Raw genomic sequence first — 27,548 nt, forward strand, 5'->3', positions numbered from 1 at the left:
GGGGATGCTTTGAGGGGATGGAGGTGTACGTGAACTGGGGCATGGTCAGAGACGGTCACCGGATCTATCCAGGCTCTTTTAAGCTGAGTGAGGAGGCTAGAGGAAATAAATATGTAGTCTAAACTCTGAAAAGAGGAATGGACTTGGGAAAAGATGGAAAATCCTTAGATGCAGGATGTAGAGAGCGCCAGGCGTCAATGACCCCCAACTCCTGTAGGGAACGATTGAGTTTACTCAGCCTGATTTGAGAGATCTGGGTGCGACCCACTGAAGAATCGAGCAGAGGATAAAGAGCAACATTTAGATCACCCCCTAGAATAATCTGTTCTACAGCAAAATGTTTCAGAACCTCCAATTGTTTAAGTATCCAGGGAACCTTGTCTATATTTGGGACATAAAGGTTTGCAATGGTCATTTTCATGTTGTTGAGTGTCCCTTAAAGAAAAAAGTACCCTTCCCTCCTCAACCTTATATTGGGCCTTGCATATGAAGTTGACAAACTTATGGAAGAGGATTGATACCCCCTCTGGGAAGCAGATGTGAAGTGTGCACTGTGAAAACTCAATGGAAAGCATTTGCCTGGATTGCAGGAAATACTTTCTTTGTGTTCACCATTGCCAGGATCTCTGAGGCACATGCTTTGGCTGCTCAACATCACTGTAGCACACTCCACAAAACACGGAGCATACTCTGAGCATCCCAGCTGTGCTCCATCCAAAAGAAGGGTTGAAAGCAAAGCATCAAAATGGCGGCACCTTGTGCAATGACTGATCTGATTTCTCTGTGCAGCTACAGACAATATGTTCAGCTTATAACTATCAATAGGCAAATAATTCACAGTAAGTAGGTTACATCTGCTTTAAGCGTCTGGTCCCATGATGTGTGATCTGACTGCTGGTACTTGATATGTTCATCATTACATGTGCTGGGGCCTAAGTGATCTTCACTCCAGTAGGTCACATGATTCACTCTATGATGTCACTTATTACTCTGCTAATATATATATATATATATATATATATATATATATATATATATATATATATATGATTGTGCATAATACCAGACTTACTCATCTGTACATTTATCTATTTACAGTATCCGGTTGGAGGGAATCATACAACCTCTGATTTTTCTCTTTGCCATTTATAATATTAACCAGAATCCTGACATCTTACCCAATATTACACTGGGATACCATCTTTATGACACATGCTTGGATGGACAATTGGCAATACGCCATGTTTTACATCTTCTGTCTGGCCGTGATAAGATGATACCTAATTACTCGTATATAGGCCGTGGCCAGCTGGCCGGTGTTATCGGAGATCACCACTCATCTACCACTATTGCAGCAGCACAAGTCCTTGGCCTATATGGATATCCTCAGGTATTATATACTCTAGACATTGGGACCCATTTATCATCTGGATTGCTCTAAGGCTTCTTTCACACAACCACATGTATATTTACGCTGGCTGCATCGCGGCCAAAAAATATGTGAAAAGGAAAAAGCTGTCCATTCACACAGGCGGCTCTGGTGTATCTGTAAAAATATATGCTGCGCCTGGAAATTCCTCGGTGGGCAGAAATCCTCAGAATAACATGTAATGGTTAAACTGAGGCAGCTATAATGTTTTCCCAGCGTTGGACGCTGTTAAACTCCCTCCTCCTCCCTTTTTTTTAGCTCCCATAGAAGCCTATGAGATCTTCCAGCATATCTCATCAAAACCTAGGGGAACACCTATCTTTTCACACATCGTATATAATCGGGTGCCGCTATCAGTCACCAATGTTCTATTCTTCCCAGCACAATTTTTTTACGTAGCTAAAAAATCACCAATGTGAATGAATACATATGTATGTATATGCTTGTGTAAATAAGGCCTAAAATTGTTATGTCAAAAAGTTGCAATTTGATACTGAAAATTATGATTTACTTTTAAGGTATATTTTTTCCAAAAGTGGGCAGGGTTAGTGCTGGACAATGTCATATTTATTACATGAAGCAAGAAGCTGGTGTAAATTCTAGCTGAACTATATGCCAGTTCATAGCGGCCGTAGATCTCAGATTCCATTGGACACACATATGAACCCAGCCTGTAAAACGGTAGGGGCAGAACCATATCTATATATATAAAGACGAAAGCCCTCAATGACTCACTGACCTGACTGACTGACTGACTCGCCACTAATTCTCCAACTTCCCAATGCCGTAGAAACATGAATTTTGGCACAAGCATAGATTATGTCCAAAATAGGAAAAGTAATTGGGTCCCAACTCGATTATTCAATTCCAGTGCAAAAGAACTAGCGTCCAAATTTTACGTACATAATCTAAATCTCTCACTTCCCAATGTCATAGAAACTTAAAATTTGGCACGAGCATTGATTATGTCATAAACAGGAAACGCTAATGGGTCCCAACTCGATTATTCAATTCTAGCGCAAAAGAACTAGCATTCAAATTTTACGTACGGAATCTAATTCTCCAACGTCCCAATGTCATAGAAATTTCAAATTTTGCACGGGCATTGATTATGTCATAAATAGGAAATGTTAATGGGTCCCAACTCAATTATTCAATTCTAAGCGCAAAACAATTAGCATCCAAATTTTACGTACGGAATCTAATTCTCTCACTTTCTGGTGTAATAGAAAGTTGAAATTTACCACGAGCATTGATTATGTCATAAATAGGAAAAGTTAATGGCTCCCAACTCGATTGTTCAATTCTAAGCGCAAAAGAATTAGCATCCACATTTTACGTACAAAATCTAATTCTCTCACTTCTTGGTGTGATACAAACGTAAAATTTGGCACGGGCATTGATTATGTCATAAATTGGAAAAGTTAATGGGTCCCAACTCGATTATTCAATTCTAAGCGCAAAACAATTAGCGTCCAAATTTTACGTATGTAATCTAATTCTCTCACTTCCTGATGTCATTTTAGTTAAAGGAAACGTTGAATGGTTACCTCCACATGGTGTTTCCTAGGTAACGCAAAGAACCATGCAAAATGGTGAACATATTTTTTCCCGGTATTTCTAAAGTAACCACGACTTCATAAGATTTTCTGTGTGAACAGCAGATAAACACCAGTACCAAATTAACTCGGGTAAAGCCCGGTATATCAGCTAGTTAACATATATGTGTACACACACTGTGTTATGTTATATGGGCTTGAGAAAAGGGAAACTTTGAGATCTCTCAAACATATTGTGTATTTGTAAAATTTTTGTTTATTAACCCCTTACTGACTGGCCTCTTTTGCACCTTAATGACCAATATATTTTCTTAGCTTTTCATTGTCATGTTAATAGATGCATAACTTTTTTATTCTTTCATGTAACTAGCCAGTGAGTGCTCATTTTTTTCGTTGGGCAAGTTGTATTTTTAATGGCACCACTTTGGGGTACATAGCATTTTTGATAAAACATGTATTAATTTTTTGCAGAGGGGAATTAGAAAAAGAGGAAAAAAAAACTGAAATTCCATCACTGATTTTTGGGTTTTGTTTTATTGTTATTAATTGTCATTAATTGTTCTTTGAAAAAAAATGGCAACAGTATTCTCTGTACAGGTGCGTATGACTGAGCTACTGGAATTCACAGCGCAGAACCAGTCAAGTGGCCAAAGGCCAGTGGTAGGCCTTAAGTATTTTGCTTCAATTTTTTTAAATGGTGAGGTGAGAAACCAGACAGATACCGTATGCAGCGTATATATGTATACTGTTTCCCTCTGGCAGGATGACAGCGATCATGTAACGGACACAGCAGAGCCAGGAAACAATTATGCGCAAGCCTGCTGTAACGCTTAGCTGGGTAATAATAAGCGACTACTAGGACCCCCAGCAGACATGCAGTAAACTGAAGACGGTCACAGGCAGCCCAAATATTGTATTTTTTTCCAATTTTTGGGAAAAAGCACACTGCCTATATAGCCTGTATATGGATTTCCCTGTTGGAGGATGACTGTGGTTATTGAAAGCACAGTGCAGCCAGAAAAAATTATGCGCAAGGCTGCAGTAACACCTAGCTGGGTAATAAGTGAGCGACTACTACCCCCAGCAGACATGCAGTAAACTGAAGATGGTCACAGGCAGCCCAAAGATTTTTTTTTCCAATTTTTTTGAAAAAGCCCACTGCCTATATAGCCAGTATACCTCTTTCCCTGTACCACTGTCCCTGCCTCACCAGTACTGCCCCTATACTCAGTAAAATGACTGCAGACTGAGGACACTAAATTCGCCTTCTTGCAGTTCCAGGAGCAGCTTGTTGAGCGCCTTCTCTGTGAGACCGCCGCACCGCAGCAAAATTACAAAGAATCACAGAGCGCCACTTTTTACACCCCATACCCGCCGCTGAGGTTACGAAATACCCCCCAAAATACATGAGGAGGGGGGGATACCCGGTTTTCTTGCCCCATGTGCCCATCCCAAGCAGCCTCCATAATTACCCCTGTCTTCGGACATAAAACGCAGTTTATATTATTACCTTTATCTAATATTTAGGAAATGCCAAAAAAATGGGGATGGCGGGGGGAGGGATTATTTTTTAGGAAGTCAATTTTTTTTCTGTATAAGTGGGCAATGGGGCCTGGAATTTATTCAGTTCTGCCCTGAAATCCAGCGGGCATTCCCTCCATTATGGGCCTAGCCATGTGTCCTGTAAGTAGATTAGGGCCACAATGGGTATGTTTCTGAACACAGGACAAATGAGGGTATCCATTTTGGGGTGAACGTCTTCATTCCTATGTACACTGTACAAAAAAAATAGTTTTTAAATTGACAAAATTGCCAAACAAATGAAAATCATAATTTTTTCCTTTTGCTTTGCTTAGATTCATTCAAATACTTTGGGGTCAAAATACGCAGTACACCCCTAGATGAATTTGTTAAGGGGTCTAGTTTTCATAATGGGGTCATTTGTGGGGGTTCTCTATCGTTTTGGCCGCTCAATGGCTCTACAAGTGGGCAATGGGGACTGGAATTTATTCCGTTGTACCCTGAAATCCAATGGGTGCTCCTTCCATTATAGGCCTAGCTATGTTTCCTTTAAGTAGATTAGGGCCACAATAGGTATGTTTCTGAACACGGGACAAACGGGGGTATCCATTTTGGGGTGAAACGTCTTCATTCCTTTGTACACTGTCCAAAAAAAACAATTTTTAATTTGACACAATTGCCAAAAAAATGAAAATCATAATTTTTTCCTCCTGCTTGGCTTAGATTCATTCAAAAACTGTGAAGTCAAAAAAGTCATCGTACCCCTAGATAAATTCGTTAGGGGGTCTACTTTTCAAAATGGGGTCACTTGTGGGGATTCTCCATCGTTTTGGTCACTCAATGGCTCTACAAGTGGGCAATGGGGACTAAATCTCCTTCAAGCAAAATTTCTGTTCCGAAAGCCACCGGTTGCTCCTTTCATTTTGGGCCCCATTGTGCATCCAGACATACGATTAGGGCCACAATGGGTATGTTTCTGAGCACGGGAGAAACAGGGGTATCCATTTTGGGGTGCAAGTCTTTATTCATATATGTGCTGTACAAAAAAAACGCTTTTAAAATGACAGAATTACCAAAAAAATGAAAATCGTATTTTTTTTCCTTCGGCTTGGCTTAGATTCATTCAAAAACTGTGAAGTCAAAAAAGTCATCCTACCCCTAGATAAATTCGTTAAGGGGTCTACTTTTCAAAATGGGGTCACTTGTGGGCATTCTCCATCGTTTTAGTCACTCAATCGCTCTACAAGTGTGCAATAGGGCCTAAATCTCCTTCAAGCAAAATTTCTGTTCCGAAAGCCACCGGTTGCTCCTTTCATTTTGGGCCCCATTGTGCATCCAGACGTAAGATTAGGGCCACAATGGGTATGTTTCTGAGCACGGGACAAACAGGGGTATCCATTTTGGGGTGCAAATCCTAATTTTCATGTGTACTATAGAAAAAAGTCCTGTCTTTAAAATGACATATTTGCAAAAATATGAAATTTTAGTTTTTCTCTTCTAAATTGCATTGACTCCTAAAAAAAACCTGTGTGGTTAAAATACTCATGACACCCCTCAGTGAATACGTTAAAGGGTGTAGTTTTTAAAATGGGGTCACTTGTGGGGGTATCTATCATTTTGACTCCTATGAGCCTTTCCAATCTTGGATTGGTGTAGGAAAACAAAGTGTTCCTCAAAATGCTGAAAAGTAATGTTATATTTGTACGTCTCCTAAATGGTTAAAAAAAAAACGAAAGTTTTTCCAATGTGCGCCCAAAATAAAGTAAACGGATGGAAATATAAATCTTAGCAAAAATTTCTATATTATGTTTACACATATTTGAGATATTGCAGTTGGAAATGTGAAAAACATGACGATTTTTTTCAACATTTTCCCAATTTTGGCGCTTTTAATAAATAAACACAAATTCTATCGGTCTTTTTTTTCCACCTAAATGAAGTACAACATGTGTTGAAAAAACAATGTCAGAATCGCTTGTATATGCAAAACCTTTCTGGTGTTTTTCCATGCTAAAGTGACACGTGTCAGATTTTCAAAATTTGGCCTGGTCATTAAGGCGCAAACAGGCTTGGTCACTAAGGGGTTAATTAAAAATTTTCTTTGGGTTGACTGTGGACCAGATTGTCTATTGTTTATTCAATTATATTTAACTGTGTAAGCAGCGCAGAACTTTTACATATATATCCTTTTTCTCCATATTTTTGTGGGTCTTTGTCTTCTGTATCCTGATAGGGAGAGTTAGTCCTGAGATGAAGACTATTGGGCTAGTCAGGACAACTAGCTTGCTTCTAGGCAGATTCTTTCTCATTTTCTATTAGGCCGAGGGTGAGTTTTCCCATCTTATATTTCAAGGTTGATGTCATCTGTCCTAGATTGCACTATGTGTATCTTAGCACTAGTCCCTGCTCACAGGTCTGTTAGTTGCACAGTGCCTTACGTTTCCTCTTAGTCTTCTTTTTTTACAAGCTAAATATTGCCAGATACTTTAATCATGCCTTATAACGGTGACTACCCACTACAGTTTTTTTTTACTACAAGTCCCATTTACCCCTGCAAAAAAAAAAAAAAGCTTCAAATTTCACAGTGGAAAAAAACTGTAGTGGGTAGTGACCCTAGGACTTAATTTGCAGACCACTCACCATCTTGGTAACTCTTCTTTGAACTTGCTCCAATTTGTCTATTTATTTTTTAAATTGGGTTCCCCAGATCTGGACACAGTATTCCAGAGGAGGTCTTATTAAGGAATAGTAGAGGGTGATAATTACCTCACATGATCTAGACTCTATGCTTCTCTTAATACCTCCCAGAATTGTGTTTGCTTTTTTGGCTGCTGCATCACATTGCTAACTCATATTCAGTCTATGATCTATTAGTACACCCACGTCTTTTTCACATGTGCTGCTTCCTTGCCCAATTCCTCCAATTCTGTATGTGTTTTTTTCATTTTCTTGCCCAGATGTAGGACTTTGCATTTCTCCTTGTTAACTACCATTATTTTAGTTGACACCCACTGTTCAAGCTTATCTAGATGTTTTTAAATTCTCTTTCTGTCTTGTCTAGTGTTATTTATATTTCTCCTAGCTTTCTGTTGTCAGCAAATTTCATCAGTGTCCCCTCAATTCCTTGCTCCAGATCATTATAAAAATCATTTATAAAAATGTTGAACAACCCGAGGAGTAGACAATATCCACTTTATGGTGGCAAAAAATCAGAAATTTGCTGAATTTAAGTAGTAATCCGATGAATTTGATAACCAAGCCCTAGTAAACTGTATTTTAAATGCAAATCACTGTGGCAATAAGGCGCTTGAGCAAATAGGACCTTATCACTGGAAGGCCTTAGGACTAAAATAAACTTTATTGATATTATAATTTATTAAAAACCACTAACCTTGAGGGAGGTGGTTAAACTAAACAGACATACAAATACAGACAAGGATACAAATATCGATCGTCAAGAGGACGAGATAAAGGGTAGATTATTATTGGGGAAAGGTATGTTGATATATAAAGCACGATTTTCCTATATGAGAAACAAAGGCAAACAAAATGTCCGCTTGATGGCAACCAAATTTCTATGCCACAATGGGCGAATAGTTATATTGTGTGGACACTATGCTGATAATACGTGTCCAAAAATAAGAAAAATACCCCAATCATAAAGTATGTAATATGATGCGATTGTGGGCTGTGCTTTATTGCTTTCACCAATAGTTTAAACCCTTATTGCTTTACCATTTAGGTCTATTCATGACGCTACTGAGTGTGTTCTATGACAATGCAATACTCTTTGTTATTGATTAGCCACTGCGCGTGAGATAGTCTACAGCCGTGGTCACAGGACGAATAACCTGCTAATAATGCAGAGCTGAATGAAAATCAATCAGAACTGCAGATATATGATTGATTAAGATTAGGCGTCAGATCATCCACATTATTCATAGGATTAGGCGCCTGATCGTCGACGCGTTTCCACAGTGTCCCGTTACCACGGGGCACTGCTTCATCAGGACGAATAAGGTAAGTTTTAATTAGTTGTCAGAAAATTATTGACACCAGTTGTCAATGACACCAAAAGTAGGAACAGTAATTTGTAAATCGTTCCAATATTACTGTTCAATAGTGGCTGTAATATCATACAGCCAGCACATATCATTTGTTTCGTTTATTTGAATGTATCTGATTCATACGTCAGCAAAAATTTTTCAAATAATGTCAAAAAGTGTTGCAATATGGTTTAAACTAGTGGTTATAGATGCATGTTTTAAGTTATTTTAGGATCAAGTTCACACAATGGATCCACTATTATCATACGTGGAACGTAAAACACTTACCTTGATGGTCCAATACTAATTAATATCTAAGCAATTCGCTCCCGGTTGCTGTTCCAGAGGATAGATGATGCTTCAAATGTATCGTATTTTTCTCTATCACCAGTGTCCAGGCATCAATTATATCCATGGTTTATTTATTGAAAAATTATTTATAACGGTGTATCAATAGTTGCATTTAGCTCCTATCACTGTATATTGATAACTGCAGACTGATGGCAATGTTGTTTTTTATACAAAACATGGTGTGCATAATATGGGTTACAACACATCATAGCCCTTATTAATAAACATAATTATGCCTTTTTTGTTTCTAATATATTTACTTCTTAACAACCTCATGCAGTTATCCTTTTATTATGGTGTTTGTTGTTATGGCTCAAACACAGAACGATATCATCCATTCCTTTCTATCACATACATTGGGTATTCTGTAGTCTAACACTGGCATTGCTTTGCTATAGTGCTGAGGTCACGTGGGGCTCCCGCCCATGTGACTGAGTGTCATCATGGCCACACCTACCCCACGGTCAGCTGGGTTATCGGGTGCCCCTCACGTCATCTTGAGGGATCACCCTGCGTCATCCTCCGGCGTCGGAGGTCACGTGGTGTGCCGCTCGGTATACTCCTAACACACCACGTGACCTGCACTATGTGCTATTACACTCTGGGACCCCCAGTAGAGTGATCTCATTGGCTGGGTGCCGTTTTGCTCCTCTCCAAGAGGTGGTGCTTATCCCATATAAACAGCACTTCTACAGACAGTTACCAGGTCTGTCTGAGTGAGGTGCTACCCGTTTGGGCTTTGCTGCCTTTAGTACTGGCTAGCTAGGGCAACGTTTAGTATCAGTATAATCACCTAAGCTAGTTCTAACACTTTGCAGTCATCAGCCCTCCTGGCACCTCACCGCGTCAGGGGTTACTTAGGCAAACACAGAGCTATTCTTGATATCATAATCACCTGTGCTCTGCTGCCCCCTGGTGCTGGCTGTATGATATTACAGCCACTATTGAACAGTAATATTGGAACGATTTACAAATTACTGTTCCTACTTTTGGTGTCATTGACAACTGGTGTCAATAATTTTCTGACAACTAATTAAAACTTACCTTATTCGTCCTGATGAAGCAGTGCCCCGTGGTAACGGGACACTGTGGAAACGCGTCGACGATCAGGCGCCTAATCCTATGAATAATGTGGATGATCTGACGCCTAATCTTAATCAATCATATATCTGCAGTTCTGATTGATTTTCATTCAGCTCTGCATTATTAGCAGGTTATTTGTCCTGTGACCACGGCTGTAGACTATCTCACGCGCAGTGGCTAATCAATAACAAAGAGTATTGCATTGTCATAGAACACACTCAGTAGCGTCATGAATAGACCTAAATGGTAAAGCAATAAGGGTTTAAACTATTGGTGAAAGCAATAAAGCACAGCCCACAATCGCATCATATTACATACTTTATGATTGGGGTATTTTTCTTATTTTTGGACACGTATTATCAGCATAGTGTCCACACAATATAACTATTTGCCCATTGTGGCATAGAAATTTGGTTGCCATCAAGCGGACATTTTGTTTGCCTTTGTTTCTCATATAGGAAAATCGTGCTTTATATATCAACATACCTTTCCCCAATAATAATCTACCCTTTATCTCGTCCTCTTGACGATCGATATTTGTATCCTTGTCTGTATTTGTATGTCTGTTTAGTTTAACCACCTCCCTCAAGGTTAGTGGTTTTTAATAAATTATAATATCAATAAAGTTTATTTTAGTCCTAAGGCCTTCCAGTGATAAAGTATTTTAAATGCATGCCTATTAAAATATATGGTTTCCTATCTTATAAATAAAAACAGGAACAACCCCTTAACACAACAAATAATATATAGTACTGGTGGGTGTATTACTGAGCCATACAAAATGTGATACAAGCTTAGATACAAGATGCGATACAGGCGGGCATACATGCTATGTACGATATCCTGGGACATATCAGTAGTTTCTATAACTGAGCCTCTAGATTGTGAAAACTCATAGGCTGTCAAAGTTGCATCCCAGATGGTCCTATACTTGTTCTATTGGTGATAAATATGGTTACTGGTCAGGCATTGAAAAAGTGGCAATGTTGTGAAGGCATTCCTATAACATCTCTGCTGTGTGGGGTCAAGCATTATCCCGCTGGGAAATGACCCTTGAAAGCCCTGCCTGGAGTGGCAACACATGTGGCTGCAGGATGTGCTGATCATATCTCTGAGCTGTCATTGTCCCTTGTACCACTACTAGGTGTGATTGGCCATCACACTAGCTGTGAGGGCAGAATGCCCTTTCACTGAAAAGTAAGATTGAAATGCTCACCCCTAGGTCTCCACACACTAACACAGCTATCGTCAATGTCCAAACTAAACCTGGATTCAACGCTGAAGGCAACCCAGCTCCATTCTATAACAGTTGAGTTTCGACATTCAGGACACCACTGCAAACAGAGGCGATGGTGCATGGGTTTCAAAGGTAGTACATGCATTGAGTGAAATTATATCAAATTCTCTTCAGCCAAGCACCTGGAAGTGATTCCAACAGACATAGGGGCCTGTGAAAATGGTGCCACCTGTGTCTAAGCTGGTGGACAACAAAACATTTAGAGCTACTCATACTTGTCAGATGATTAGACAATCCTCCCTACTGGTGGTCTGTTGATCTCCTGAGCCCTGTCACCTTTCTGTGCTTTCAAGATATGTACTTTCTCTGCACAAATGCACAGTAAAATAGAACATGCTACTGAAATGTGCTTGTGTGAATCCAGCCTTAGAACTTCTTCACACAAACATAATTTTAGCGCTCCGACAGCTATGCTAAAAAATCACAGCTATTGGAGCACTAAATCACATAAATGAAGAATAGCTGTGACCAAGTCACGGCTATTCCCTGCATGTTTTCAGCACTAGCTGTGGTGTCTTACAGCGCACTGACACCACAGTGCAGAAATCCCTTGACTGCAAGAACAAAGAAGGGAAGCCTCATGTAGATGAAGGGCATCTCTGCAGGGATTTCCTTCATGTTTCTAGTGCTCTCTTCCCCTTTCTTTTTCTGCTGGCAGGGAGGGAGTTTTGCAGCAGGCGGCACCTATCACTGTTTAGCAGCTCTCGGTGTGGCCAAACTCACTACCTACAACCCATGTGAAGACAATTTAAAAAATCTCCCTCAGATAAAGCGGAAACTGTACTGATTCTGCATAATTTTGAAAGCCTCTATGGATCCTAAATCCACAGCACATCTATTTATGCAGCAGATTTCAACTCTTGAAATACAATGATTACAACTCACAGATGACCTGCAAGAAAATCTTATGCAAAATCAGCGCCATTTAGGAGTAGATTTGCCCAATGTGGAGTTTTTATATATTTGCTCTGGGTTTTCTGCTGCAGAATTTTGCAATGAATACACTATATGTGAAGATCCCCCTACAGCGTACCAATTATAAGATAAAACAAGAAGGGAGACATTTTCTGTTGCTTTGTTTAGTGAAGTTCTCATTGAAGATCAGAATATCAAAACTAAATTCTGTTATGATAAAAAATACCCTGTAATTTTCGTTGTCTCTTATTGTTCTGTGATTTTCTAAATAAGGCCTAATTCGCAGAGCAGATATTCTTACACAAGATCTGCCAGTCTCCCTCATGGACTGATCTCTTACAGAAAAGGAACCTATTCATTTGACTAAGCTCATTGACATGAGCAATGTTTCACTTAGACCAAGAGTCCGAGTTCTAAAAAAATCGCTGCATGCCATATTTTCATGTGAATCTCGCTAAACAATGGGACAGGTAATGTGCGGTTTCCATCATCTCGCACAGCACACAGAGTGTCCATGTTTTGTGCGATGCAAGCTACCTCCATGATTCTCAGGCACAACCTTCTGTAGCACATCTTAATACAGCCTAAGGCATCCTTCACACAAGCATTTTTACGTGGCTAATTCAGCAGTAGCAAAAAAAAAAAAAATCCCGACCATCTGAGCATTGGGTTCCAATGTATTCATTCGGATGAGCGACTTTTAGCCATGCAAAAACATTGTGTTGGGAATAATAGGACATTAGTGACCAAAAATCACGACCGATTTTATACGTGTCCAGAAAATATAGGTCTTGCCCTATCTTTTGGCTGAGATACGCTGAAGGATACTTCTATGGGAGCTGTAAAAAAGGGAGAAGAGAGTTTAGCCATGTCCAACGCTGCAAAAGTTTACAGGTGCCTCTATTTAGCCATCAGAAGTTACTCAGAGGAATTAAGCCAACCAAGGGACTTCCACACTGCGGCATATATTTTACCTTTTACTTTTCCCATGTTTTTTGGCCAGCATGAAAATGCATCGGTTGTGTGAAAGCAGCCTAACAGAATTGTTTTTTTCATGTGATGCTATAGATTACCGAGGATGTCCTATTAACTAATTAACTAAGAACAGTCTATAGAAAATGATTTTAGTTTTCTTCTGTGTTTTGCAGATCAGTTATGGAGCCTCTGACCCCTCATTATCTGATAGACTTCTATATCCACATGTTTTCCGAATGGTCCAAAATAACCACATCCAAAATATGGTGATCACAGAACTGCTGGAGCACTTTGGCTGGACTTGGATTGGGATTTTAGTATTGGATGATGAAACTGGAGAGAATGAGCTGCAAATACTAACAAAGTACATGAGAGAGCGCGGGATCTGTGCGGCCTTCACCATAACACTTAGAGAGGAAAATTATAACAGGATTTTAAAAACTCTAAGCAATCCACAAGTCACCATCATTATAATGTGCGGGACCTACTTTTTTGATATATATAAGTTATTAATGTCATATGAATTTAAATTTTTAGACAAAACCCTCATCCTTACACCATCCTGGATCTCTAAATCTGTCTATCTAGAGGAAGAGCGCTCAGTATTTAATGGAAGTCTAGCAGTGCAGTTTTCATCCCCTTTTCCAGGTCTGGAGAATTTTGTAAAAATATACAGGAAGTATGATGATATCACTGAAAAACCAACCTATTGGATATTGTTAGATTATATATACACAAATAATGATATAGTTTCCTTTCTATCAAACTATAGAATCAATAAAGAGCACAACTACACTCCCAATGATACTGCACCAAATCTCAGGAATGTCCTCTCATCGGGGGTCACCACAAGACTATATGCTGCAGTAGAAGTTCTGGCAAAAGCTCTACATGAAATATTTCTATTTATAAAGGACAAATATGAAGGAAACTCAATAACTGGATTTATACACTACAGACAGAAGTTACAGCGCTACATACAAATGATGGCGTCCTCACCGGATCCAATGAGACCTTCATATTACTTTAATGAGCAGGGGGAAGCCGTACATCCATATACGGTCATAAACTGGTTATTTATAGAAGAGGCCATACGTGAGGTTGAAGTAGGAAATTTTACTCCGTGGGCCGTCAGTGGTGAAAAGCTTCACATAAATCGGCAGTCTATAACATGGAAACACACAAAGGAGGTGAGAAGAGTTATATTATGTAGGTGATTATTAGAGATGAGTGAGCACCAAAATGCTCGAGTGCTCGTTACTCGAGTCGAACTTTCAGTGATGCTCGAGAGTTCGTTTCGAGTAACGAACCCCATTGAAGTCAATGAGCGACTCGAGCATTTTTGTATATCGCTGATGCTCGCTAAGGTTTTCATTGGTGAAAATCTGCGAAACCCAAGAAAGTGCTGGAAACGACACAGAAACGGATAGGGCAGGCGAGGGGCAACATGCTGGGCTGCATTTCAGGTTCCCAGGTCCCACTATTCAGCCACAATAGCGGCAAGAGTGAGACCCCCCCACCAGCACTGTCAGCATAAAGATCGTTCTCCTCTGCCGCAGCTGTGACAGCTGAGGCAGAGAAGAATGATGTTAGCCCATTGAAAGCAATGGGCTGCCGGCGAGCGCGGGATGAATTTTCGGGAAGGGCTTAAAAATATAAGCCCTTCCCTGAAATTCATCCAGAAATGTGTAAAAACAAAATATATATATATACTCACCCGGTCCCGGCAGACGGAGTTCAGCCGTGGCCGGTGGCAGTTCTCCTGAACTGCTCTGAGTAGTATTCAGCAGCCGGGGATTTAAAATCCCTGCCTGCTGAATGAGCTGCCTCTGATTGGTCACAGCATGACCAATCAGAGGCAGCTCTCACTCACACCCATTCATGAATTCATGAATGGGTGAGTGAGTGCTGCCTCTGATTGGCTCAGAGCAGGGACGAATCAGGGGCAGCTCTCATCTGTCATTCATGAATTCATGAATCCCCGGCTGCTGAATACTACTCAGAGCAGTTCAGGAGAACTGCTGCCGGCCGCGGCTGAACTCCGTCTGCCGGGACTGGGTGAGTATTTTTTTTTTTTTATACACATTTCTGGATGAATTTCGGGGAAGGGCTTATATTTTTAAGCCCTTCCCGAAAATTCATTCTGCGCTCGCCGGCAGCCCATTGCTTTCAATGGAGCCGGCTGTATTGCCAGCTCCATTGAATTCAATGGTCAGTGCTCGTTTAATCGAGACGAGTACCGCGTGGTGCTCGTCTCGAGTACCGAACATCTCGAGCACCCTAATACTCGAATGAGCATCAAGCTCAGATGAGTATGCTCGCTCATCTCTAGTGATTATGTAAATCTTGTCCGCCCTTTAACATCATTGTATAGTTTACATCCTCTTATCATACATGTGTGTTTTATCTTTGCAGTAAAGGTTTTTGTCTTTTCCTACAGATCCCAGTATCCCGCTGCTCGGACCAATGTTCACCTGGAAGCAGGAAAAAGACAAGACAGATAATCCATGCCTGCTGCTATGACTGCGTCCCGTGTTCAGAAGGGGAGATATCCAATATAACCGGTATATGGTAGCATGAGCAGTAGGACTGAGTTATCAGTGGTGATAATGACAATGATTTACTAAAGGGTCTACAAATGAAACAAAAATATGTAAACCCTTTGGAATTACCTGTATTAATACATACATTACTAATAACATGTGTTCGGTAAATCATAATTATAAGCAAACATAGTCAAACTGAACTTCAAATCTTTTATTGAACACTTTAAATAATCATCCAAAATGCAGGGGAAAAGAATGTGATCCTATTTAACCCCTAAGACGGGACTCACTTAACCGTATTTGAATTGCGGATTCCGTGGACACCCTTAGAGCGTATGATATGCCGTAATATGCGGACAATCAAATGTAATGTCTAATGCAGTTTCGCTCACACTTGTGTGTAGGAATTGCGCATAAGGCTAATGGAATGAAAGAAAACAGCAATTTCTACTTAACATTGGATTCCATACGTATAGACCCCATTGATTTCTATAAATGTGTTTGCAACACAGTGCATACGCAATTAGATTGTGTATAGATGCAGGATTGTATGTTGTTAGGAGCCCAGATAACAAATGGTTTAAAGAAAGCAGGTATTTGTAGGCAGACAATGCAGGGCAGAGTCTGGGGAGCAACACACCCATGCAACCTATTGTCTGCAACCTTCACTTGTTGTTCTGCGCTCTTCCTCAATAAGAAAGTGTTTTTGTTTATTGTTTTTTTTTTGGGGGGGGGGGGGGGGGTTGCCTTTTTTTAAAGCAGTTTATACTATTTTCAATTTTAGAGAGCAGTATCCCGTCCTGAAGGCATAGTTCTCACAACAAAAATATTTTATTTTTTTATTCTTTAAAGCTGTTTTCTGCCACATCTTCTGACAACCATAACATTTTTATTTTTATGTCAAATATAGGGCTCATTTTTGTACGACTTCCTGTAGTTTTTATTGGTACCAATTTTTTTGTATATATGAATTTTTAATCGCCTTTTGTTACATTTTTTTTTCTTCAAGATAGGATGAAGCATACTTATGGTGGCGTTTTTTTTTTTTCATCTGCTGACGTTCACAGCATTATTTTGACAGATCAGACTTTTATGGATGCAGCCATACTAAATATGTTTTTAAATTTAGATTTTTAGATTTTTTATAAGAATGGTATTTTTTTTTGTTTAACTTTCGTTACCTTTTATTTTTTTAATCGCCAGTCACAGAGGCAGAAACATCTAATATATTCGAATAAAGCCCTTCACAGTTTAGACAGAAAAATTATAAAAACAAATCTTTTTATTAGATAATTTTTAAAAATATTAAGCACAAAAATAGGGCACTACACAAAAACCTCCAAGTTTATAGAGGTGTACAGGTCTCAAAGAGAGAGACTTACTACCACTTGTTATCTATACTTTTTACCTCTTCTTGATAGGCAAAAGAGGGAACTTAGTATGTTATATTGAAGAGAGATCAATGTGGTAGGCTAGTGGGTCTAAAAAAGTTCATAAACTCAGAAATCATATCCATCCCTGTTAATGGTTTGTTAGCAGATCACTGTACGTCAGTCCACTCAGTATCTGTTTTAGATTGTTAAAGGAGATGTCTCGAGGCAGGAGTGGATTTTTTTTTTGCCCAGTCCCCCTAATTAAGCATACATTACTAAGCCCCCCCCTGTAAATGACGTTTCTAGCTGGTCTGTACTTACCGTTCCAGCATTTCAGCAACTTATAAAAATTTTCCCAAGATGGCCGCCGGCTCTTTTCCCTTCGCTTGCTGCAGCCCGACGTGCGCGCTCCCGAGACGCTACCAGCTGTGTCTCCATGACAACCAGACGCCCTGCAGCCGCCGACCGGACCCCTGGAGTGAACACGGCCGACCAGTCACCCACCGCCAGGCAGCAGGTAACCGACACAGCCCCCCCCCCGGCACAGCGGCAGCCCCCCCATCGCAGCGGCAGCCCCCCATCGCAGCGACAGCCCCCCCATCACAGCGACAGTCCCCCCCGGAACAGCGACAGTCCCCCCGACGCAGCGACAGCCCCCCCCATCGCAGCGACAGCCCCCCCATCGCACCGACAGCCCCCCCCCGGCACAGCAGCAGCCCCCCCATCGCAGCGACAGCCCCCCCCCATCGCAGCGACAGCCCCCCCCGGCACAGCGGCAGCCCCCCCATCGCAGCGACAGCCCCCCCCCCATCGCAGCGACAGCCCCCCCGGCGCAGCGACAGCCCCCCCATCGCAGCGACAGCCCCCCCATCGCAGCGACAGCCCCCCATCACAGCGGCAGCCCCCCCCCCGGCGCAGCCCGCCCCCGGCGCAGCGGCAGCCCCCCCGGCCCATCACTTACCAGGACGGCGGGACAGCTGGACGGCGGGACAGCTGGGCGGCTTCTCCGGACAGCTCGGCAGCTCTGCACCTTCCTCTAACAGAGGATGGTACAGAATGGCCGCTCCAGCGCGCTCCCGAGCAGTGACAGCTCGTCTGCGCATGCGCAGAAGAGCTGTAGCGGGGAGCACACTGAAGCGGCTCGTGCTGAAAGGAGAAGACCGGACTGCGCAAGCGCGTCTAAAAAAGCAAGCTGCCAGCGAATTTAGACGGAACCATGGAGACGGGGACGCTAGCAACGGAGCAGGTAAGTGAATAACTTCTGTATGGCTCATATTTAATGCACGATGTACATTACAAAGTGCATTATTATGGCCATACAGAAGTGTATACCCCCACTTGATTTCGCGAGACAACCCCTTTAAATGACAATAATAAACATCCCACGCTATAGGATTAAACCTTGCATAGGGGTGTAGGCAAAGGTTCACTAGATACGTGGGGATATTAGAGCCTTCGGAAAAACACGAGTCGCAGATGATTATTGTAGCTTCTCATCTGTCAAGTGACTCAAAGTTTCCCAAACGTTCTTTTATCACAGGGAGGGAGTTTCAAGTAGACGCCTGTTTAAGGTATATGGCGGGCGATTCTGCTTGTTTTAACCTCTTGTTGATTTCGTCAGTCATGCTAATGTCTAGGCCAAAAGTGTATTTGTGGGGGTTTTTATCACAATTTTAGATGGTACTTTTTTATCTTTAATTGATGCATTCAAGCATTCAATAGTTTTATCGGTATTACAATCTCGACGCGTTTCTCCGCTTAGTGATGGCGGGTCATCAGGAGATTTTTTAGCATAGTACCAAAGATAAGCAAGCTCTATTGTTTCCTATATGTTAGGGACAACAAAAGTTCTTTACATCAATATCAATCTAAAGATCTAAGACTCAAACTCAAGAGTTGACATCATGTTATAATATCTTTGGTACTATGCTAAAAAATCTCCTGATGACCCGCCATCACTAAGCGGAGAAACGCGTCGAGATTGTAATACCGATAAAACTATTGGATGCTTGAATGCATCAATTAAAGATAAAAAAGTACCATCTAAAATTGTGAAAAAAAAACCCCACAAATACACTTTTGGCCTAGACATTCGCATGACTGACAAAATCAACAAGAGATTAAAACAAGCAGAATCGCCCGCCATATACCTTAAACGGGTGTCTACTTGAAACTCCCTCCCTGTGATAAAAGAACGTTTGGGAAACTTTGAGTCACTTGACAGATGAGAAGCTACAATAATCATCTGCGACTCGTGTTTTTCCGAAGGCTCTAATATCCCCACGTATCTAGTGAACCTTTGGCTACACCCCTATGCAAGGTTTAATCCTATAGCGTGGGATGTTTATTATTGTCATTTAACAATCTAAAACAGATACTGAGTGGACTGACGTACAGTGATCTGCTAACAAACCATTAACAGGGATGGATATGAGTTCTGAGTTTATGAACTTTTTTAGACCCACTAGCCTACCACATTGATCTCTCTTCAATATAACATACTAAGTTCCCTCTTTTGCCTATCAAGAAGAGGTAAAAAGTATAGATAACAAGTGGTAGTAAGTCTCTCTCTTTGAGACCTGTACACCTCTATAAACTTGGAGGTTTTTGTGTAGTGCCCTATTTTTGTGCTTAAAGGGGTTGTCCCGCGAAACAAAGTGGGGTTATACACTTCTGTATGGCCATATTAATGCACTTTGTAATGTACATTGTGCATTAATTATGAGCCATACAGAAGTTATTCACTTACCTGCTCCGTTGCTGGCGTCCCCATCTCCATGGTGCCGTCTAATCTTCAGCGTCTAATCGCCCGATTAGACGCGCTTGCGCAGTCCGGTCTTCTCCCTTCTGAATGGGGCCGCTCGTGCCAAAGAGCGGCTCCTCGTAGCTCCGCCCCGTCACGTGTGCCGATTCCAGCCAATCAGGAGGCTCGAATCGGCAATGGACCGCACAGAAGACCTGCGGTCCACCGAGGGTGAAGATCCCGGCGGCCATCTTCACAAGGTAAGTAAGAAGTCACCGGAGCGCGGGGATTCGGGTAAGTAGTACCCGTTTTTGTTTTTTTTATCCCTGCATCGGGTTTGTCTCGCGCCGAACGGGGGGGCTATTGAAAAAAAAAAAAAACGTTTCGGCGCGGGACAACCCCTTTAATATTTTTAAAAATTATTTAATAAAAAGATTTGTTTTTATAATTTTTCTGTCTAAACTGTGAAGGGCTTTTATTTTTTTAATAATTAATAAGGCTTTTTAAAACTGATGTTTTTTTTATTTTTTTTAAGAACAAGAACTCGCAATGGTTTGATTATTATTGCAATATGATGTAATGCCATAGAATTACATTACAACGTGATCTGCTGGGCAATCTCTTAAGCCGCATCACAGTCATGATTGCAGAAGCAATCTACAATGGCAGCCCTGGGAGCTTTCAGAAGGCCCCTGGCTGCCATGGCAAGTGCATGGCACCCCACAATCCCATCGCAAGTGACCTTTTGGTTGACCACGGCATTTAAATTGTTAACAGCTTCAAACATCTTGAGTACTGATTGTGGTTATTGGTGGTCGTCAGATGTGAGAAACAGCCAGCATCCACATTGTATGGAGTGGGATCAATCCCCAATCCTACTTCATATAAATCCTGAACCTCCAAGTTGTAAATGTATGCCCTGTAGCATTAAAGGGTTAAAGAGAGCCTGTTACTTCTCTATAGCACCATAAACTAAGTCATGGTCCTTTTAGGGGTGGTGATATGGTGCCGGTCGATATATTTTTTTTTACTCATGCGCTCCCTGGTCCCTTCAATGCTCTCCACTGAAGTCCATGTGATCCACTGAAATCTGCCTTTTTTCAGATTACGTTGTGCACATTCTTCTACTAAAATCTATGGCAGAGCACAGCGTGACAATAAAAAAAGTCATATTATCATGTGGTGCATTGACTCCAGAGATGAGAACCAGAGAGTAAGTGTGTATAAAAAAAATACATCACCTGGTTCCCTGCTACCTCACCTAACAGCATAATAACCTACTGCATAGTGTTGTAGGGCAGTAACAGGTTCCCATTAATAATATATCAATCCTTCTTTAACAGAAATCACCACTAAACATGTCCTGGAGGTGCAAATAAGATTTAGACATCATTGATCTAGAACTTTGGATCATTCCATCCTGTAAATGTATTTGAATACATTAATATTTCTGAGATGACGCATACAATCATGTCATGGACTGAATTTCCCTGTAAGATTTTTTTATCTAAATGTAAAATTCATTGTTCCCTTAATGATCACAAGGTGTCCATTCCCTGAGTAGCAAAGCAGCCCAAATTCAAGCGGCGAATAAGAAATGTGATGCACAGTTAGAAAAAGAAAGGGCTAACTTGTGTCTGCTTAGAGAAGAGGTCAAGAAGAAAATGCTACTGATAGAGGAGCAGACAGAGATAACTCAGAGAGAAAGAGAGAATGCTCTCAAAGAAGCTGCTCAGGTGAAAGCAGAAAATGTAACACTCAAACTAGAAGAGCGCTTTAGGAGATTAGCTAAAGAGAAATCTGATCACAGGTTGTTGTTGGAAGAGAAAACTATGCAGTGTGAATTAGTCATGAAAGAAATGAGAAGTTAGAATACAAAATATGAGGGATATCTTTTAAAAGCTGATGAAAAGGTATACAACCTTAGAAATGTAGCCAGAGATGAAGCTGATCGCAAAGTACATCTGGAAGCAATAGCTGAGCAGTATGAGCATTACAGTAAGAAAACTGCAAACGAGAACCCAAGACTGGCAAATGACGTGCTGCAAGTTAGAAAGTGCTTCTGCAGATACACAGAATCCAACTGCAGGTTTGCATAATTAAATTGCAGAGTTGAAAATGCAGCTAGCAAAGAGAAATGGTGAATGGGAGTTGCAGATAACTGAGCTAAGGGAAAGCCTGGAAATAGAGTAAGGCATAAAAGCAAGCAGAGACATACTTGAAAGACATACTGAGTTACAAGGAAAACCAGGAAGCACTCCTTGAGTGGCTGGTATCCCAGCTACAGATGAGTTTAGATGAGAAAGCAGAATATGAAGCTCAAATCCAGGAGCTTAAACAGAATCATGCGCTAGTTATGGGGAACTGTCCAAACTTTTAGAGCAAACTGAAAAGGAGAAATTAACCTTGGAAAAGACCAAGTGGGCTTTGGAGGAGGAGTTTAGTGAGCTGACTCATGAGGAGAAGGTATTATTAGAATACGTGAGTCTGAATGCAAGAAAAATGCAGCTTCAAGACATATCAGTAAAAATCACTGACAGTAACAGAGTTCAGGCAGAGCTGTCTGAGAAGATGAACAGATAGCGGGTGGAGTTTGTAGCTCATATTGAAAAGTCTCAGAAGCTGTCATAAGATAAGATGCACCAGAAGCACTAGCTTAGCCTTAGTACACACCTGAAGAGCATGGGAGATGAGAGAAATGTGTTCCTCAAGCAGTTAGAGGAAGATGCAGAAACATAGAGAAACCTGGCAAAGCATATTTCACCACTTCAGGCTCAGGTGTCAGATACAGAGAGGAAGCAGGATAAGTGTGAACAGTGGCTTTCTAAGGAGAAAATTCATTGTCTGAATTGCTTAACAAGCAGGTGCTCACAGTAATACAGGACTGGATTAGCACCACGTTGGTTGACGAAAAGAGAACTCTGGTATGAGAAAAGATCAAAAGCATGTTCCAACAACTGGTAGAAGTAATGGAAACCCTGTTGGAGAATTTTAAGAAAGAGACTGAAGCACTAACGTTGACAAGAACCCTTAAAGTGATGTCAGAGAAAGGGGCTGTGTTTCAAAAGTTTGCTAAGAAGTTAATTGCAAAGGCGATTGCAAAGGTTAATAATGGTATAGAACATGAAGAAAGTGTCAGTGATATCCCCACACAGAGATCCCAGAGCCTGGTGTTTTGACCCCAGAGGGGAAAATCTGTAATTAGGCCTATGGCCTTCATCAGGGAGGGGATATGTGGGAGTGCAATATCAGAATGGCCTGCAGAGGGTGCTAGACAGGCATTCTAATACCTTAAATAAAAAGAAACCAGAGTGTTAACACCCTGGGTGTAGCAGGAGTTAGACAAAGGTCAGTTCCTGCCACACTCAAGAAGGAGAAGTGATAGCTTAGTGGAGCTGAGAGGGTTGCTAGTGGAAGAACCTGTGCAGATCTGTTTATGTCTGTCAAGCGTCTAACAGAGGAAGGCTACCTCCAGACACCCTGGGCGGGGTTGGTGACAGTGACCCATTGAGTTGTGAACCCAGGATTATATATGAACTATATTTTATGCTGTACAAGTTTTGTTCTTGTGGAAAAAATGCTGGCAGGTGACAGTTTTTAAAAGAAATTCAAGTCTCCTGGAGCCTGCTTACACATGAGCTGCACTATTTCCCTGATGGAGAGGCTGGCTATGCATAGGTCTAAAACCCCCTTGCCACAGCATATGCAGGAACGTTATATCCTTCTCAGTATATACACATAAAGGTGAGGTAGGTTCTCCTCAGTAGTATACAAGTCATGTCACCAGGCTTAATCTTTTCTGAGAAAGAGCTATGTAATGCATGCACAGTTTTTAATGCTTATAACTAAATAGTTTTCCTTCAATAAATTTTTATTGTAACGGGAGTCATAAAATATATGTATTCAACATTTACATCTTAGTGATAATATAACACTAATATACAATTACAGCTTTTAAGTTGAAAAACAGAGTTATAATATTATGTTAATTTTTCTGTATTATATGAAACAAGGGGGGAAAGGTGAGGAGAGAGAGGAAAAGAAGAGGAGAAATGTTGTGGAGAGTAGAAATTGAACTTAAAATTTAACACAGATAAAATTAAAAATTTGACATCATGACAGGAACAATGTATTCCAATGATTCTACATATTCTCATAGTTGCCACAGCTGGTTTTTTTTTTGGAAGTGGTTGACCTACCAGTTTATTTAGTATATTATAAACTTCTGTCCAGAAGCTTAAAATCCGTGGGCAAATTCAGAAAATATGTGTAAGCAAACTTTCTTAACCTTAGTGTCTCCAACAAAAGGCTTCTGGGATTAGATGTCTAATTTTAAGTTGTAACGGAGTAAAGTACCATCTTAATAACACTTTCATCTGTACTTCTGAGATTTGTGGATCTCGAGGCTTGTTTTGCCCATCTGAAAGATTTTAGCCAGGCTTCCAGCGAAAATTTCAAGCCTAAATCTCTATCTTAATTCAAAAGATGACACTTTTTCCCTTACTTCAGATCTCCTGCCATTATATCATACAATTTCCTTATTTTAAAAATTTTATTTTGTTTGGGTGTTTTAAAAATTGCAGAGATAGATTTTGGGAGAATGATTGTGTGAATAGGAGTCTTTTGAAGAAACTACCTTATTTGAAAAGCTCCACTTTTGGAAGTCCAAATTCCCTCATCGAAGACCCTTAAGGGTATCTCCCTCAAAAAGATCCTCTGCAAATTTTACTCTTGATTTGACCCAGGATTTATTTTGTAAAAAAATTTCCAACGTCTCCATGGGAATATGATTTAGTTGGCAAGATACCTTGGCATCTGAGGACTTTAACCCTTTAGTGACGAATAGAGATGAGCGAGCACCAAAATGCTCGAGTGCTCGTTACTCGAGTCGAACTTTCAGTGATGCTCGAGAGTTCGTTTCGTGTAACGAACCCTATTGAAGTCAATGGGCGACTCGAGCATTTTTGTATATGACTGGTGCTCCGCTAAGGTTTTCATTGGTGAAAATCTTAGCAAGTCACCAAAGTCATGTAAAAAAACACAGAAATGGATAGGGCAGGCGAGGAGCAACATGCAGGGCTGCATTTCGGGTTCTGAGGTCTCACTATTAAGCCCCAATAGTGGCAAGAGTGAGACCCCCCTTCCCCCCCCCCTGCACTGTCAGCATAAAGATCGTTCTCCTCTGCCACAGCTGTAACAGCTGTGGCACAGAAGAACGATGTTAGCCCATTGAATTCAGTGGAGCCGGCAATACAGCCGGCTCCATTGAAAGCAATGGGCTGCCGGCGAGCGCGGGATGAATTTTTGGGAAGGGCTTAAAAATATAAGCCCTTACCTGAAAATCATCAAAAATGCGTAAAAATAAAAAAAAATGTATACTCACCTTTCCACTGCAGCCGGAGTTCAGCCGCGTCTGGTCGGCAGTTCTCCTGAACTGCTTTCTGTAGTATTCAGTAGGTGGGGATTTAAAATCCCCACCTGCTGAATGAGCTGCCTCTGATTGGTCACAGCCTCACCAATCAGAGGCAGCTCTCACTCACCCATTCATGAATTCATGAATGGGTGAGTGATTGCTGCCTCTGATTGGCTCAGCGCAGGGACCAATCAGGGGCAGCTCATTAAGCAGGTGGGGATTTTAAATCCCCACCTGCTGAATACTACTCACAGCAGTTCAGGAGAACTGCCGGCCGGCCGCGGCTGAACTCCGTCTGCCGGGACAAGGTGAGTATTTTTTTTTTTTTACTTTTTACACATTTCTGGATGAATTGCAGGGAAGGGCTTATATATTTAAGCCCTTCCCGAAAATTCATCCCGCGCTCGCCGGCAGCCCATTGCTTGCAATGGAGCCGGCTGAATTGCCGGCTCCATTGAATTCAATGGTCAGTGCTCATTTAATCGAGACGAGTACCGCGTGGTGCTCGTCTCGAGTAACGAGCACCTCGAGCACCCTAATACTCGAACGAGCATCAAGCTCGGACGAGTATGCTCGCTCATCTCTAGTGACGAAGCCTGTTTGCGCCTTAGTGACGGAGCCAAATTTTGAAAATCTGACATGTGTCACTTAACATAGCATAACTCCATAAGGGCTTTACATATCCAAGTGATTCTGACATTGTTTTTTCACTACATGTTGTACTTCATATAGGTGGAAAAAATAGACTGATAGAATTTATAAATGTTTATGAAAAGTGCCAATATTGGAAACATTTTGAAAAAAATTGTCATTTTTTCACATTTTCAACTGTAATTACATAAATAGAGCCCTTCACAGAACTAGACAATTAAAATATAACTTTTATTCTATAGCTAAATAAAACGTATTCTTTCAGACGTGGGCTGACAGACAAACATAAAAACATAAAGTGACGACAGAGGATGTATAGGTCAAGGTTGGTGCAGTAGACGGATGATTGGACTCAGGCGTGACCTAGAACTAATACAACTATCTATACTAGGTAAATAGATAGTAAGACATCTACTGGGCTCAATAAATGGTCCTTGATATGAGGTAGATATCAAGAGTTTCAATTGACACTTTGTTGTTATGTCCCCTGATATAATGATACTTAAATATCAAGGTCTCAATAAGGGAGCAAGTATAAGGTGTATAGTGACATTATTGTCACAATTGAATACTCTAACACTCAAAGATGTCGTGTTAAGAGTAATGAGACGATGGAAGCTCAAATATGGGCTAGATGTCAAAAAATGCAACTTTGGGCAGATGGAGAAAATATGCCTCTGAAAGATGGAATATCTCGAATGTTGGAATAGCTCGACGCGTTTCTCTACTGATGTAAACAGTAGTTCATCAGGAGCTGAAAGTTACTCATTGATAAGTACATTAGCTGAATTGCCCATTACAGAGTGCTCAGAATAAAGCGTGTCAAACCTCTGTCGAATTATTTGTGTGGTATCTATAGATAGTATAGAGTAACTTATATGCGGTGTATAAGCTCGGTGGAGGAATGTCTTCTGCTTAAGTCAATAGGGTAGATCAAAACTCTAGGATAAGAGTGATCAATGCATACTAGTTTCTTTAGAGGAATATCGCATAATAGCGACGGTGAATAGATCTAGCCTATTTGTTATTATAGAGAAAGCAATATGGCAAGTCAAGCCTCGTGCCTCCTCTTTATGAGGTACAAGAGGGTGATCTAAGCCGTAATAGCCGAGACAACCGTGCTAGTATAGCGATTAGTGAGGTTTAGACTCCAATTGAAGAGTTACATTTTGGATCCCAAAGTGGTCCAAAATACACTGATCGCAATTGAACGCTCTGTATACTAACTAAAGTAGTTAGATATGCTGAGCTATCTTCTCAGATAAAACGGTTTGAGATAGAACCGGAGAGCAAAGATACCAAACAAAATTAAAGCTGGTGAAAGGACAGAGTGATAGAGCCTATAACTCTGATGGTGAGTATAAGGCATATGGCTGCAAGATTGCAAATTGTCAACCTGTCCAATTATCGTCTAAGTAAATTAGAGACGGAACTACTGGAGAGGGGGCTGTCCTTCGTCCCCACGACCCGATTTGATCCGTTCGTGTGGACGAAGGACATCTCCCTCTTCACCCGCAAACTTCGTTGGAGGAAGTACTTCATCATCAAAAACAGGGAAGAAATGAGAGAATTAGGCCTAGATCTCACCGACCTACCAGGGATACAAACACTACAGGATCTAGAATCTGAAAACGAAAGACCTATTG

General features: G+C 41.0%; 1 protein-coding gene across 1 annotated transcript in view; it reads left to right on the forward strand.

The window, feature by feature from the left end:
• The window catches only part of LOC136573467 (vomeronasal type-2 receptor 26-like), a 67,136-nt gene that overhangs the window by 6,665 nt on the left and 32,923 nt on the right, over positions 1-27,548 (forward strand). Inside the window, exons 2-3 of the mRNA XM_066574758.1 lie at positions 13,350-14,366; positions 15,617-15,740. Coding sequence (XP_066430855.1) covers positions 13,350-14,366; positions 15,617-15,740 — 1,141 coding nt within the window. The remainder of the gene's footprint in view (positions 1-13,349; positions 14,367-15,616; positions 15,741-27,548) is intronic.

Source organism: Eleutherodactylus coqui, chromosome 7 (genome assembly GCF_035609145.1).
Source record: "Eleutherodactylus coqui strain aEleCoq1 chromosome 7, aEleCoq1.hap1, whole genome shotgun sequence".
NCBI lineage: Eukaryota > Metazoa > Chordata > Amphibia > Anura > Eleutherodactylidae > Eleutherodactylus > Eleutherodactylus coqui.